General features: G+C 40.2%; 1 protein-coding gene across 2 annotated transcripts in view; it reads left to right on the forward strand.

The window, feature by feature from the left end:
* The window catches only part of USP32 (ubiquitin specific peptidase 32), a 391,424-nt gene that overhangs the window by 302,776 nt on the left and 72,885 nt on the right, over positions 1 to 15,763 (forward strand). For both annotated transcript variants that reach the window (XM_075336246.1, XM_075336247.1), the window contains exons 22-24: positions 7,014 to 7,187; positions 8,849 to 9,023; positions 13,560 to 13,711. In XM_075336246.1, coding sequence (XP_075192361.1) covers positions 7,014 to 7,187; positions 8,849 to 9,023; positions 13,560 to 13,711 — 501 coding nt within the window. The remainder of the gene's footprint in view (positions 1 to 7,013; positions 7,188 to 8,848; positions 9,024 to 13,559; positions 13,712 to 15,763) is intronic.

Here is a 15,763-nt window from a genome sequence, read left to right on the forward strand (position 1 = left end):
AATAAAAAATTAACAAGTTTAGTATCTCTATAATTGTACTGATGTGAAGAAGCATATTGCCAGGTCAGTTTTGCCACATAATTACCGCTATAAAAGCAAAAGCTTAAAAAAGAATTTGTGGAATTGCTTTACTGCAATTTTTCCGCACTTGAAATTATTTTCTAGAATGGTAAAATGAATAGTGTAATTGCAAAAGTACAGCTCATCACACAAAAAAAATGCGGAAAGAAAAATAAGGTTATGGCTCTTGGAAGAAGGAGAGGAAAAACGAAAAGCAAAAAAACTCAGCACGGTCGGGAAGTGGTTAAAGAGGAGTCATCAATGTCAAATTTTAAAAAGTAATATTAACATATTACAATCAGTTATGGTTCCTGTAGTCTCACATCACCAAGATCCCGGAAAACCCATATAGGGCACATTCACATGGTTCTTACCCACTACCAATATTCAACTCAAAGGTTGAAATGCTGTGAATATTCACATTACATATGGACAGGCTTCAGAAATGAAATCTGCAGTGTATAAATGGGATTTTGTAAAATTCTATCCATGATGCTGGAACCCTAAGGGTGCATGCGCATGATGTCTTTTTCAGGTGTCACAAAATCACCCCGTAAAATGGACATAATGCACAGCAATGTCAAAAGGACATTGCTGTGCACGTGTTCCATCTTATGTCACATCGTCAGGGCTTAGAATCTCTGAGGTGGTTAAAAGAAGTGACATGCTCATTTTCCGGGTGGCTTTCAGTATAGTTCACAATATGGAGTAAGAGGTCTGAGATGGAGCTGCTGATTTAATAATGGCAAAGCCGCTTTGGAAAAACACTGTACTGCTTGACCTTGGAAAACTCGATGGCTGCATTGGTGTCTGCAAGAAACCGGGGGCATGTAGCTGAATACTCGACAGATTTTCTGTCTGCATAATCCGTTGTGCACCCAGTTTATGGAAACTTGCTATAGAGGACCATATATGCCAAAGAATGGGTATTCTACTTTTTCAAAGATGTTTTACCATATACAGGTTGTGGCTTTATCATATACAGGCAGGGCTGTATTTATAAGTACTGCTGCCCAAGGTGCAAAAAAACAATCTCTGTATATAAAAAAAAAAATAATGGATTTTTTCTGCTGCGACCACAATGACACTTAGGGCGGCTTTGCACGTTGCAACATCGCAAGCCGATGCTGCGATGTCGCACGCGATAGTCCCCGCCCCCGTCGCAGGTACGATATTTTGTGATAGCTGGCGTAGAGAAAATAATTGCTACACCAGCTTCACATGCACTCACCTTCCCTGCGACCGTCGCTGTGGCCGGCGACCCGCCTCCTTCCTAAGGGGGCGGGCCGTGCGGCATCATAGCGACGTCACACGGCAGGTGGCCAATAGCGGCGGAGGGGCGGAGATGAGCCCACCTCCCTCCTTCCGCATAGCAGCCGGCGGCAGGTAAGCTGATGTTCCTCGCTCCTGCGGCGTTATACACAGCGATGTGTGCAGCCGCAGGAGCGAGGAACTACATCGTACCTGTCGCGGCAGCATAATTATGAAAAAGTCGGAGCCTGCAATGATGATACGATAACTACGCTTTTGCGCTCGTTAATCGTATCATCTAGCATTTACACACTACGATCTCGAAAGTGACGCCGGAAGTGCGTCACTTTCGATTTGACCCCACCGACATCGCACGTGTGATGTTGCAACGTGCAAAGCCGCCCTTAGTCAATAGAATAATCTTAATTTGAACCAAGGCATGGAATGTTGTAGAATTAAAGATATATATATATAGATATATATATATATATAGATATATATATCTAGATATATATATATAGATATATATATCTATATATATATATAGATATATATATCTATATATATATATATAGATATATATATCTATATATATATATCTAGATATATATATCTATATATATCTAGATATATATATCTATAGATATATATATCTATATATATCTAGATATATATATCTATAGATATATATATCTATATATATATATATCTATATATATCTATATATATATATATCTATATATATATATATATATATATATATCTATATATATATCTATATATATATATATATATATCTATATATATATATCTATATATATATATATATATATATATCTATATATATCTATATATATATATATATATATATATATATATATCTATATATATCTATTTCTATATATATATATATATATCTCATAGTATAATACAGTGCATTGCGAAAGTATTCGGCCACCTTGAATTTTTCAGCCTTTTCCCACATTTCAGGCTTCAAACATAAAGATAAAGAATGTAAATTTGGTGGAGAATCATCAAGTGGGACACAATTGTGAAGGTGAATGACAATTGCTTATTATAAATTTTTGTAAAAAATAAATAAAAACGGAAAATTGGAGTGTGCAATATTATTTGGCCCCTTTACGTTCAGTGCAGCAAACTCACTCCAGAAGTTCATTGAGGATCTCTGAATGATCCAATATTGTCCTAAATAACTGATAATAAATATAACCCACCTGTGTGTAATCTAGTCTCCATATAAATGCACCTGCTCTATGATAGTCTCAGTGCTCTGTTTAAAGCACAGAGCGCATCATGAAGACCAAGGAACACAACAGGCAGGTCCGTGATACTGTTGTGGAGAAGTTTAAAGCCGGATTTGGTTACAAACAGATTTCCAAAAAATTAAACATCCCAAGGAGCACTGTGCAAGTGATCATACTGAAATGGAAGGAGTATCATACCACTACAAATCTACCAAGACCCGGCCGTCCCTCAAAAATGTCATGTCAAACAAGAAGACTAATCAGAGATGCAGCCAAGAGGCCCATGATCACTCTGAATGAACTGCAATGCTGCAATGATCTACAGCTGAGGTGGGGGGAGTCTGTCCATAGGACAACAATCCGTCGTACACTGCACAAATCTGGCCTTTATGGAAGAGTGGAAACAAGAAAGCCATTTCTCAAAGATATCCATAAAAAGTGGTGTTTAAAGTTTGTCATAAGCCACCTGGGAGACACACTAAACATATGGAAGAAGGTGCTCTAGTCAGATGAAACAAAAATCAAACTATTTGGGCACAATGCCAAACGATATGTTTGGCATAAAAGCAACACAGCTCATCACCCTGAACACACCATCCCCACTGTCAAACATGGTGGTGGTAGCATCATGGTTTGGGCCTGCTTTTCTTCAGCAGGGATCGGGAAGATGGTTAAAATTGATGGGAAGATGGATGGAGCCAAATACAGGACCATTCTTAATGAAAACCTGTTGGAGTCTGCAAAAGACGTGAGACTGGGACGGAGATTTGTCTTCCAACAAGACAATGATCCCAAACATAAAGCAAAATCTACGATGGAATGGTTCACAAATAAACATATCCAGGTGTTAGAATGGCCAAGTCAAAGTCCAGACCTGAATCCAATCGAGAATCTGTGGAAAGAGCTGAAAACTGCTGTTCACAAATGCTCTCCATCCAACCTCACTGAGCTTGAGCTGTTTGTAAAGAAAGAATGGGCAAGAATTTAAGTCTCTTGATGTGCAAAACTGATAGAGACATAGCTCAAGCGACTTGCAGCTTTAATCGCAGCAAAAGGTGGCGCTACAAAGTATTAACTTAAAGGGGCTGATTAATTTTGCACGCCCCACTTCAGTTTTTTATTTTTTACAAAAATTTAAAATAAGCAATACATTTTGTTCAACTTCATAATTGTGTCCCACTTGCTGTTGATTCTTCACCATAAAATTTAAAATTTTTATCTTTGAAGCCTGAAATGTGGGAAAAGCTTGAAAAATTCAAGGGGGCTGAATACTTTTGCAAGACACTGTATATGTTACCGGCGATGTGTAAAAACAGGCATTCTATAGAATACATAGGCAATGTATACAATGCCGGAAATGGGTCGTGAAAGTATGAAATATATCAATGTGCATACATTTCCTAGTAATTCTATACAATATCTAAATGACAAACAGGCGTAGTGTAAAATACTACAGGGGTGGTCCGTCCAAAAGTAGGTGGACAGAGCAGGCAGCAGCAGATCTGTGAAACTGGCTCAGTTGCCCATAGCATCCAAAAGTAGGTGACAGAGCAGGCAGCAGCAGATCTGTGAAACTGGCTCAGTTGCCCTTAGCATTAAAATGCCATTCTAGCCTCCCGTGCTGCAACAAATAGTCAGGAATGACACTTCTGATTCCTTTTTTTTCCCAGCAAAGATATCCTGTTGTTCATTTAGCATTTCTTCTTTCATGTTTTTGACTGTTACTAAATACTAATAGTCAGGAATGGCACTTCTGTTTCTTTGTGTTTTTTTCCCAGTAAAAATATTCTGTTGTTCGTTTAGGATTTCTTCTTTCATTAGTTTTTTGACTTTGTTACTTCTTTCATTAGCTTTTTGACTGTTTGTTACTAAAGACTTCCAATACGGGCATTATATCAGACTTTGCCCAGAACAGTTCTTGTCAGTCTTTATAATATTTAGACATTTTATGTAATGGCTAACTTTTCTAATCTGGGCACCTAGATATTTTATGTAATGGCTAACGTTTCCAATCTGGGCACCATGCATTTTATGTAATGGCTAACTTTTCCAATCTAGGCGTTATATCCGACTTTGCCCTGATCATTTCTTGTCATTCTTTATAATACCTAGACATTTTATGTAATGCCTAGGAAAAGTATAGAACAACGCAGATATTTCATACCTTGCCTTAGCAGTTCTTGTCATTCTTTATAATACCTAGACATTTTATGTAATGACTAGAGAAAGTATAGAACAACGCAGATATTTCATACCTTGCCTGAAAACGACAGGGATTGTATACATTGCCTAGGTATTCTATAGAATGCCAGGTTTTCATACATTGCCTGTAACATATACTGTATATATAACATAGTAATTTCCATTCAGTGATGCTGTGCTGCACATGTGCAATGAGCTGCTAAAGCCAGCCGTTGACCTTGGCTGTGATGCTTGCATGTAGACACAAGATTACTGAGGTCAATGATTGGCTTTTAATGGTACATTTTTAAAATAGTGGATAAACCCTTTCAATTCATGTTACAGATGACTGGTCGATGCAATTTTGGCATTCAAAATATATATCTTTATTATTGAGTTGGGGTGGGTGGCATTTTTATGAAAAGGAATTAAACTGAAATTTGGGCACTTATGATTGGGCCGTGTAATACATCAAACGAGATTACCTTGATAAAAGTTGCCAAAAATGTATGTACCAGAGTGGGGGCATTTTGATCAGCACCTCACTCCATCTGGTAGCCTCAATGGGGGTATTGTAGATGGTGAAAACAGTAAGGGGCTGGAACAAGTATGCAGTTGTTGTTTACATTCTTTTACACTCCCCTATCCTTGTCTATCGCTTGGCAAGCCAAACATATATAATATATGTATTATATATATTTTTCTTTTTTTAAAGGTAGAAAGGGAGAAGGGGGGCATTAGGACGTTTTGTTATAGGGGCCCATGTTCTCTAGATTCACTGTGGTTGTTGTCAGACATTTGTTCATTTTTAAGTACTTTAAAGTTTATTTACTCTGACCGAATGGCGGCAGTAACTGCCATACATGTTTACTCATCTGCATCTGTTTAATAATCCGTTTGCACAGTCCGATAGTACTGAGAAGTTTACAACCCATGGCTTTATAGCTTCTCTCCCTGGACTTGGACAGCAGAGAAAAATTGATGAAAGCTTGCAACACAGGATAATCTTGATAATTGCAGCCCCAATCAACTTCCAAAGAAATCCAAGCTGTCCTGCAGGCTCAAGGTGCATCTGTGTCACAGCAAACTATCAATCCATATTTGAATGAAATGAAACTCTATGGCAGGAGACCCAGTAGGACCCCACTGCTGACACAGAGACATAAAAAAGCTAAACTGCAGTTTGCCAATAAGTATGTGAGTAAGCTAAAATTCTTCAGGAAAAGTGTGTTGTGGGCAGATAAAATCAAGATAGAGCTTTTTGGTAAAGCACATGATTCTACTGTTTACTGAAAACAGAATAATGCCTACAAAGAAGAGAACACAGTACCTACAGTCAAATATAGTGGAGGCTCAAAGATATTTTGGGGTTTTCTTACTGCCTCTGGCACTGGATGCCTAGACTGTGTGCAAAGCATCATGAAATCTGAAGATTATCAAAGGATTTTGGGTTGCAATCTTAGGGCCCATATCAGAAATCTGTGTCATAGGTCATGGATCTTTCCAGCGGACAATGACCCCAAACATAATTCAAGAAGCACGCAGAAATGGATGGAAACAAAGTGCTGGAGAGTTCTGAAGTGGCCAGCAATGAATCTGGATCTAAATCCCATTGAACACTTGTGGAAACATCTTGAAATTGCTGTTGGGAGAAGGCACCTTCAAAGATCAGAGACCTGGAGCAGTTTAGCAGTTTGCAAAAGAGTGGTCGAAAAGTCGAGTTGAGAGGAGTAAGAAGTTTGTTGATGGTTATAGGAAGCGACTGATTGCAGTTATTTATTCCAAAGGGTGAGCAACAAGCAACCAAATATTAAAACCATTATAACATTTTTGCTGTGCCGATTTTGGGGGGTTTGCAAGAAATTATGTCCAATTTGCCTTTTTTTTTCCCTTTTTTTGTGTGTTCCAATACACATAAAAATAGATATGTATAACAAAACATTTGTAATTGTAATAATTTTCTGGAACAATTTCAAGGGTGCCAACATTGTTTGACCTAAATCATGCAGCCAATGTTTAATACCTGCTGCCTGTGGATCGGGCAGGATGGATCAGCTTCCACAGTCCCTTTAAGAATGTCCATTCACGATAATCTTTCTGTGTGAATGGACCTGAACTCTCCATGGATGGTAATTTACTTCCTAAGATGATTAATTTTCTAGAGCTTTAGAACAGAAATATCATAGATTTAGCTTGCAGCTTTTCATGTTTATGAAAATAATCTAAAATCAATGTTTGTTAATATTCTATTTTCAGTGGACAATAGCAAAGTATGCTCCCCGGTTCAATGGTTTTCAGCAGCAGGACTCCCAAGAGCTCCTTGCATTTCTTCTTGATGGCCTCCATGAAGATCTGAATAGAGTACATGACAAGCCTTATGTTGAACTCAAGGACAGTGATGGACGGCCAGACTGGGAAGTTGCCGCGGAGGTCAGTTATTACATCATGTAAACTGTTTAGACAAGTCTTTTCTTTTGCCCACTAAATCCAATGGTAAATCAGTTTTGTCCAATATAAAGTACAAAGAAGAATATCTTTCATTGTAGGAAACTGTGATTTTAGATCATTGCTTTTAGAAACTACTGGAACTTTGTTATATGTTGTAATAATATCATCTTTTTAGGCAACTTCATGAGGATTTTTCACCAGCTGAGCATATTACACTGGCCACATCCATCATAGCTGCAGATATGAGTAATATTTTTTTTTGCCCTCCTATTGCTAAGATATTATCTTGCAGAGTTTAGGTTAGAATTTAGGAAAAGCCTAAAGGGGGGGAGGGGGGTTACAAGAGATTCTTCTCTGGAGTCATGTACTTTTTTCCCTGCATTACATTGATCAGTCATAAGAACGAAACACGTGCCCCCAGAAAGTCAAAAGAACGTGCTTTCTCCTGACATTTTAAACCTGTTTCATCTGCCTCAGAGGTTCAAATTCTCTGATTAATTATCTCTGTATAACCCCGCCCACACTACCATTGGCAGCTTTCTGTATACATGCTGCATAGGCAGAAAGCGGGCAATCAGTGTTAACCCCTTAATGACTGCGGGCAGTAATATTACATCCTGGTGGTCATAGTGTTAATCCCCACCTGCTGCTGTGGGCTGCTGGCGGGGATCCGCGCACTGATTTGTACAGCTGATGTGTGCCTTGCAGGTACGAGTGGAATCACTATCCACCCATACCCGTTAATGCCTTAAATGGCGCTGTCAAAATGTGACAGCGCCATTTTAACGGCGATCGCGGTAATCGCATACCCTCAGGCTACCACCGGAAGTCATGTAACGTGATCACATGGATCCGATGGTTGTCATGGTAGCACTGGGTCATGTGATGACCCCTGTAGCTCACATGACTCAAGGCGATAGAAGGAAGAGAGGAGGCACCGCACCAGAGAGCTGCGATGTCCATTGGACTCGAGTGCCCCATAGGTGAGTATAATATGTTTTTTACGTTATACAGAGCGGACTGGGCCCTTATATACAGTATTCTAGAATACTGTATATAAGAGGTCACTGTATATGGTCGCAGCTGATTAGGGAAAATCCTGGTGACCGGTTCCCTTTAATAAATTGTTGTTGCTCTGACATCAATGTATATGAATGTTGTGGAAGGAGAAACTGTGGTGTGAAAGCTGCAGACAAGATCTTTTAATGTAGTGTATCAGAGTAAATTGTAAGAAAATTTTCAAACATTTAATTGGCAATTTAAATGTATTTTAAAGTTACATTTTAGCAGGTTGTCCTTATCCTGATATATGACTTTCCATATATGCTGTCTGTTTCCCTTGTGAAATCTCCAGGCTGTGAAATGTTCATGTAGCTGAACACGTATCTCTAAATCCATCACAAGCTTTGCCGATCATGTTCAGTTACTAGAAGCAGCAGTTAATTACTTCTCTTATTTGCATCACCATATGCAATGCAATTTTACATTGGGTTATGCAGGAATATAGCCGAATTAATGATGGTTACTATACTTTTTATTATGTATTGTCTCGTTATTGTTTTCCTCCTCTATGGCTAGATATTAGAAATCTCCATGTATATTATTTACCTGCCATGGTGACTAAGCATAGCTTTCTTCCCTAGGCCTGGGACAATCACTTGAGGAGGAATCGGTCTATAGTTGTGGACTTGTTTCATGGACAGTTGAGATCTCAAGTGAAATGTAAAACCTGTGGGCATGTCAGTGTCCGATTCGATCCCTTTAATTTTCTATCCTTACCTTTACCTATGGACAGTTACATGCATTTGGAAATTACAGGTAATTTCTTATTTTTTTTCTTCACAGAAAAAGGGGTGAGTGAGTGCACATGTTGCAGTTTTTCTATCTTTTTTCACGTGTTTTAGTCTTGAAAAAAACAAAACATTGTATTATAGTACCAGCAAAGTAAATGAGATTTCTGAAGTCTCATGCACAGGCTGCTTATTTTTTCTTGCAGATTTACAGCAGTTTTAAATTTTCAGCATGTCAGTTCTTTTGGGTTTTTGCAGCATCTTTCACCCAATTAAGTGAATGGGAAAAATACACGTGCCAAAAAAAGTACGCTTTCCTGCCAACTCACCGATGTCTACAGCAGATTTTTCTGATGCAAATACTGAATCTGGGAACATATCCAAATAGTAGCCGTAAATAGCTGATCTGCAGCAACTGCCAGTGACCACTACACAGTGTGCCGATCTGCGGTGTTGTATACCGTAGATCGTGTGCATCCGACTGCTGCCAGGGGTGATAATGGCAGATCAGTGGGTATGCCAAGTATAAGTTACCCACCACTGTTATGATAAGTAATGCAATGTGTGTATATTAAGACTTCTCTTCACAACTCTCTATTTCCAAGAAAATGGAACCAATATGATCTCCTTCCCACCTTCACTCATGTGTAGGTACAAAGCATGTATCCAGTTCTTCACTTATCCACACCTCATCCACTATCTAGTTTTAGTTGCCTCCCATCTCCCCTATTTCAAAATATGGTAGAAATAGTGTCTCCCATCCTACCTGTAATGAAGCCCTATGGAAGGTGGTTTACCCCAGGGAATCTTTTATTATGCCCACAGGATAAAAAACTTGTTATGATGTGCACAGGGACGTAACGATTGCGGTCACAGGGGTTGCCACTGCGACCGGGCCCGGGGCTTCAAAGGGCCCATCCTGGATCTCAGCACTTGGTTCAGCTTGATGTGAACCAGAGTACCACATCCAGCTGACATGTGTTGCAGTTCTGATCCCCGTCTGGACCCCGTGCTGCAAACTGCGTTGGAACATGGTCACTGCAGCCGGCTCTGGGGTAACACATGTCCTGGCTACTTAAAAATGCATATGCACTTCTCTCTCTGCCCATAATCCCTCCCACCTCTTTCCACTGAAGGCGGTGCTGAGAGGTGGGCGGGCTTAAGGGCGGGAAGAGCAGTAATAGCAGAACAGTGATCACCCAGCCCCCGGCTTTGTGTATCTGCTGGGCGATTGTCTGCTATTAAAGAGAGCGATTTCACTGCTCTGTGCCCACCTGGAAGTCAGTGGATCCCTGCAGCCCTGACAGTCTCTCCTCCTGTATACAGCACAGATGCTGTATGTTCCATGTAAGTTCCGCCCGTCCCGTCCATCAGAAGAGGGGACAAAGCACATCATTGCCGTCTCCTCCTTAGCACTGCCAGCCCCTGCCACAGCAGTAAGCCCCACCCACCGGCAGTAAGCCCCGCCCACCGGCACGGACCTCCTGTGGAGGCCTGTGCAGTTTGTGCTGCAGAACTAGATGACATTTCTGAGGAGAGTGTATCCCCCCCTCTTGCATGTCATCGCTCTGTAGTCGGCACTAGCAGGAGCAGAGGCTCCAGAGGACACAATGGAGCTGAAGTGAGTACTGGAGCTCCCTGAATGATTTCTCTAGCCTCACTGCCCTCTTCTATCCTCATATTTACCCCTCACAGATGCACTCTCTTGCCCCCTGCCCATTCCTCTCCTCTCCTTCACCTATCCTCCTATTTGCCCCTCACATATGCACTCACCTGCCCCCTCCCCCACTGCCCTCTTTTCTCCTTCACCTATCCTCCTATTTGCCCCTCACAGATACACTTTGTTGACCCATCCCCCACTCCCCTCTTCTCTCATTCTCCTATTTGCCCTCACAGTTGCACTCTCCTGCCCCCTTTCCCACAGCTGCACTCTCCTGCCCCTCCCCCACTCCCCTGTAGCTGATGATGCCTCATTGCTGTCCTGTGATGGTGGATGGCTCTCCTCATCTTCATGGTTTGCTGCCAGACATCCAACTTTCTTATTTCTTTGTGTATACAGTGTGTTTAAAATTGCAGACATACACAGTATATGACATAAATATATAACAAATATAGTGTGTATGTCTGCATTCGTGTGAATACATGACTGTGTACATGTGACATTTTAGTGATAAAATTCAGACATTAAAAAGCATAAATACTAAAAGCACAAAAAAACCCTCTAAAAAATGGCAATACTGATGTTACATTAAAAAAAACTACCATTTTTATATGTAAAATGAATAAATCTATAATGTTGTTTTTAGCACAAATATGTACAGAAAAAAAGGTGAATGGGGCAATATACAAGGACGGGAACATAAACCAGGATGAGAGAGGAAAATACAAGCATGGGATGGGAAAACTGGATGCTGAGGGAATAAAGCTCTTTCCCTCGGGACCCAGCTTATGCATGCTTTGCTATACCCCACTTTCCCATGCTCTGCTAAACATCTTTCCCTCAACACCCAGCTCTCCCATGTTCTATAACACTTCTTTCCCTCAGCATGCAGCTTTCCCATGCTCTGCTATACATCTTTCCTTCAGTACCCAGCTTTCCCATGCTCTGATATCAAGGGCAAGTTGGGTGCTGAGGTAAAGATGTACAGCTGAGAATCGGAAAGCTGGAAGCTGAGATAAAGGTGCATAGCAGTACATCAGAAAGCTGGGTGCTAAGGGAAAGATGTATAGCAAAACATCGGAAAGCTGGGTGCTATAGGAAAGAGGGATATCATTGCATGGGAAAAATGGGTGCTGAGGAAAATATGTACAGAAGACCATGGGAAGGCAGGGTACTGAGGGAAAGATCCGAGTGTCAGCATAATTATCCTGTACTCCGAGCTGGGGTGGGGGGGGGTGAGAGGACACGGGAGGGGGGGTGGGGTTTGGGGCCAGGTCAAAATTTTGCACCTGGGCCTATTGAACTCTAGTTACGCCACTCGATGTGCATAAAAATCATGGTGAGGTCAGCTGCCTGACTCACAGGAGGTTGTGCTTCTGCACTGGGACTTTTTATCAATGTTGCAATTACCAGCTGCTTACATTTCATTGACGTTTCTGGCAGAATCTATTCGCAAGACTAAAGGGTGCTTTACACACTGCGACATCGCTAGCAGTCTCGTTAACTATGTAACAAGCCAGATCGCACATACGATTTGCCGAGATCACACATGTGACCGGCGCTACAAAAATGACCTATGTGCGATCTCTGCAAATCTTATCTGTGATCTGGTGTGTTACATCGCTAACGAGATCGCTAGCGATGTCGCAGCGTGTAAAGCACCCTTTAAACTCTGGTTCATCAGGCAGGTCAGTAATCTGTGACCACTGTGGACTAGAAGCCTGTGAATCTCCTCTCCTCCCAGCATTTATTTTTAATTGTGTTGCATCATGTCATCATTGCAGAGTTTGATTATTTGCGCTGATGATTCAAGTAAGAAAGTCCACTATAAAGAAAATGCCAGGAATGCTGGATTCACATTTGTTTGTGACTCACGCAAACACATCGCCCGACCTGGCCGTCGGGTCTCCTGACGAGAGCGTTTCAGCAGCATAGAAGTTCTTGAAGCTGATAGCCTCCTCTCAAAAGAACCAGCGGCCAGTCCAGGCAGTGTGATGCGATCCTTGGGCAAGTAACACGCAAGTGTGACTCTAGCCTAAGGAGATATGCAGGCCTCCTCTCCACCGTTCACAGACTACTGACCTGGCCAATGGACTGGAATTCTGCAAATAGATTTTCCCATCTCAATTCATCATTATAAAAGTACTTAAAAACATCTTAAATTTCATCCAAATAAACTGCCTTATGTGCCTCTGACTCGCTTGACAAGGAGAGATGGTCTAGTAAACAGTGAGGCAAATTATTGGCACAAAGTAATATTACTAATAGCTGGTGTAAATGTGGATAAGAAGCAGCATGAAACACTATAATAAACTTGGCGCTTTGTTACACGCTCTAGTTTTACTTATGCTGTTTAAAATTTAGGATAAGAAAATCTGTCCAAATATATTTTAGCCTTACTACTTAGTGGGGAATCTTGGGAACATATATTTACCCTAGTACTGGTATATGATTCAGTTCTCTAACCCCTTCCTGACATCTAGTGTACGTGTAAAGTGCAAGTCTGAGCAGGTTTACGTAGTGGGTACACAACACAGTAAGGGGGGATCAAAATGTTATCTATCCCAAAATGGGATCAATAAAAACGTTGGTTAAACCTGGCAAAACAAGTCCTCATACAGTTCCGGAGACCGAAAAATGAAAACATTATGGGTCTCGGAAACATTTTTTTTATATATATATATATATATATATATATATATATATATATATATATATATATATATATATATATATATATATATATATATATAGATATATATATATCTATATATATACACATATTCCACATTTTTTTCACCCCTAAAATAATGAAAACATTTTTTAAAATAATGAAAATATAAAATAAAGAAAAAAAAAAAGTTTTCAATTGCAAAAATTAATGTTTCTGTATGCATTTTTAAGTTATTAAATTAGATGGCACAACGCCTGTACGGTATGGATTGAGGCTGAATATGGATGAGAAGTACACAGGGCTGAAGAAGCAGTTGAGTGAGCTGTGTGGATTAAAGCCTGAACAGATCCTTCTTGCGGAGGTGCACGGCTCTAATATTAAGGTAAGTCCAGGTATATCTACTGTTCTATTGGTGAGTATAGGTTACACTACTGGAACTCATTTAGGGTGTTGACGTTTAGTAAAACTCCACTTTTAGGGTACACTCACACAGTACCCAAGCTTAGATTGGCCCCAAATAAGTTGCTCAACACAGAAAAAACAAAATGTTTGTGACAAATGTGCAAAGAGGAGAAAAAAGTGAAATGGAGAGACTGAACAATTAGTCTTATGGAATTTGTAAAACTGATATATCAGACTGTTATCATATTTTAAAGTATATAGATCATTAGTGAGCCATTCTTAAACATAGAGCTTCACTCTTGGGACCTGTGGTATAGTGCATATAAAAAATGTGAACTGAATGCTACGTCCCATGTACTCTGTAAGGCCGGGATCACATGATAGTATGAATCGGCCGAGTACAATCCGATAAATTGGATTGCCCTTGTCCCAAAGTTATTCAATGATGTAGGTCAGATCTGCAAGTTTTTCCAAGGTTGTAATCCGGTTAAGGAAAAATAAAAATCACAGCATTATGCGGATGGCAGTGTCTCTGGTCACGCGCTCCTATACAAGTCTAAGGGTGCTTGTGAAACCTCAGACTACACTGATGTCATCTGATTGCAGTGCAATATATGCAGAGACCAGCAAGAGAGAAGTTGAAGAGATTAATCTCTCCACCTTTTCCTCACCTGTGCTTCGATTCTCACATGTGACAGAATCTGGGCACAGTGAATGACGTTTGGTCACACTTGCAGCAGAGTCTCAGCTGAGTGTCATTGGCATATCACATTGGATACTCTACGATAGTGTGACCCACAATTTAATAAGGTAGAATGGCTGCAGATCTTTGGTACTCTGCTGTGTCCAAGTCTCGCATAGACTGGTATAGAATGTGACATGCGTACCTAATTACCGTATTTTTCGCTTTATAAGACGCACTTTTGTTCCCCCAAATTTTGGGGGAAAGTAGGGGGTGCATCTTATAATCCGAATATACGGGGGGTGTATATATATATATATATATATATATATATATATATATATATATATATATATATATATATATATATATATATATATATATATATATATATATATATATATATATATATATATACACACACACACACAGTTAGGTCCAGAAATATTTGGACAGCGACACAATTTTCGCGAGTTGGACTCTGCATGCCACCACATTGGATTTGAAATGAAACCTCTACAACAGAATTCAAGTGCAGATTGTAACGTTTAATTTGAAGGTTTGAACAAAAATATCTGATAGAAATTGTAGGAATTGTACACATTTCTTTACAAACACTCCACATTTTAGGAGGTCAAAAGTAATTGGACAAATAAACCAAACCCAAACAAAATATTTTTATTTTCAATATTTTGTTGCGAATCCTTTGGAGGCAATCACTGCCTTAAGTCTGGAACCCATGTACATCACCAAACGCTGAGTTTCCTCCTTCTTAATGCTTTGCCAGGCCTTTACAGCCGCAGCCTTCAGGTCTTGCTTGTTTGTGGGTCTTTCCGTCTTAAGTCTGGATTTGAGCAAGTGAAATGCATGCTCAATTGGGTTAAGATCTGGTGATTGACTTGGCCATTGCAGAATGTTCCACTTTATATATACATATACATACACACACACACACACACACACACACACATATATATATATATATATATATATATATATATATATATATATATATATATATATATACACACATACACACACACACTACAGAGTCCAGGGGAGGTGCGGGCAGCTCTGGAGCTCTGCTGGGGGACTTGTGAAAGCTGGGAGCAGCAGCCTTTGATCTCCTGCTCCCGCTCATATAATATGCACAGCCGCTGTCCACCACCATGGTGCTGAAAGTGCACCGCGGCGATGGGCTGGGGCAGCAAGTATATTATATCTGCCTGCGCCCTTCTTTGACTGCACATGCCCCCTCCCCCGTGTTAGCTATGGCCCCCATGCTGCTGCAAACAGTAAAATAATAAACTTTTTACTCACCTCCTCCAGCGTGTCTGCCCGGCCTCCCTC

This window comes from Anomaloglossus baeobatrachus, chromosome 2 (genome assembly GCF_048569485.1).
Source record: "Anomaloglossus baeobatrachus isolate aAnoBae1 chromosome 2, aAnoBae1.hap1, whole genome shotgun sequence".
NCBI classification, from domain to species: Eukaryota; Metazoa; Chordata; class Amphibia; order Anura; family Aromobatidae; genus Anomaloglossus; species Anomaloglossus baeobatrachus.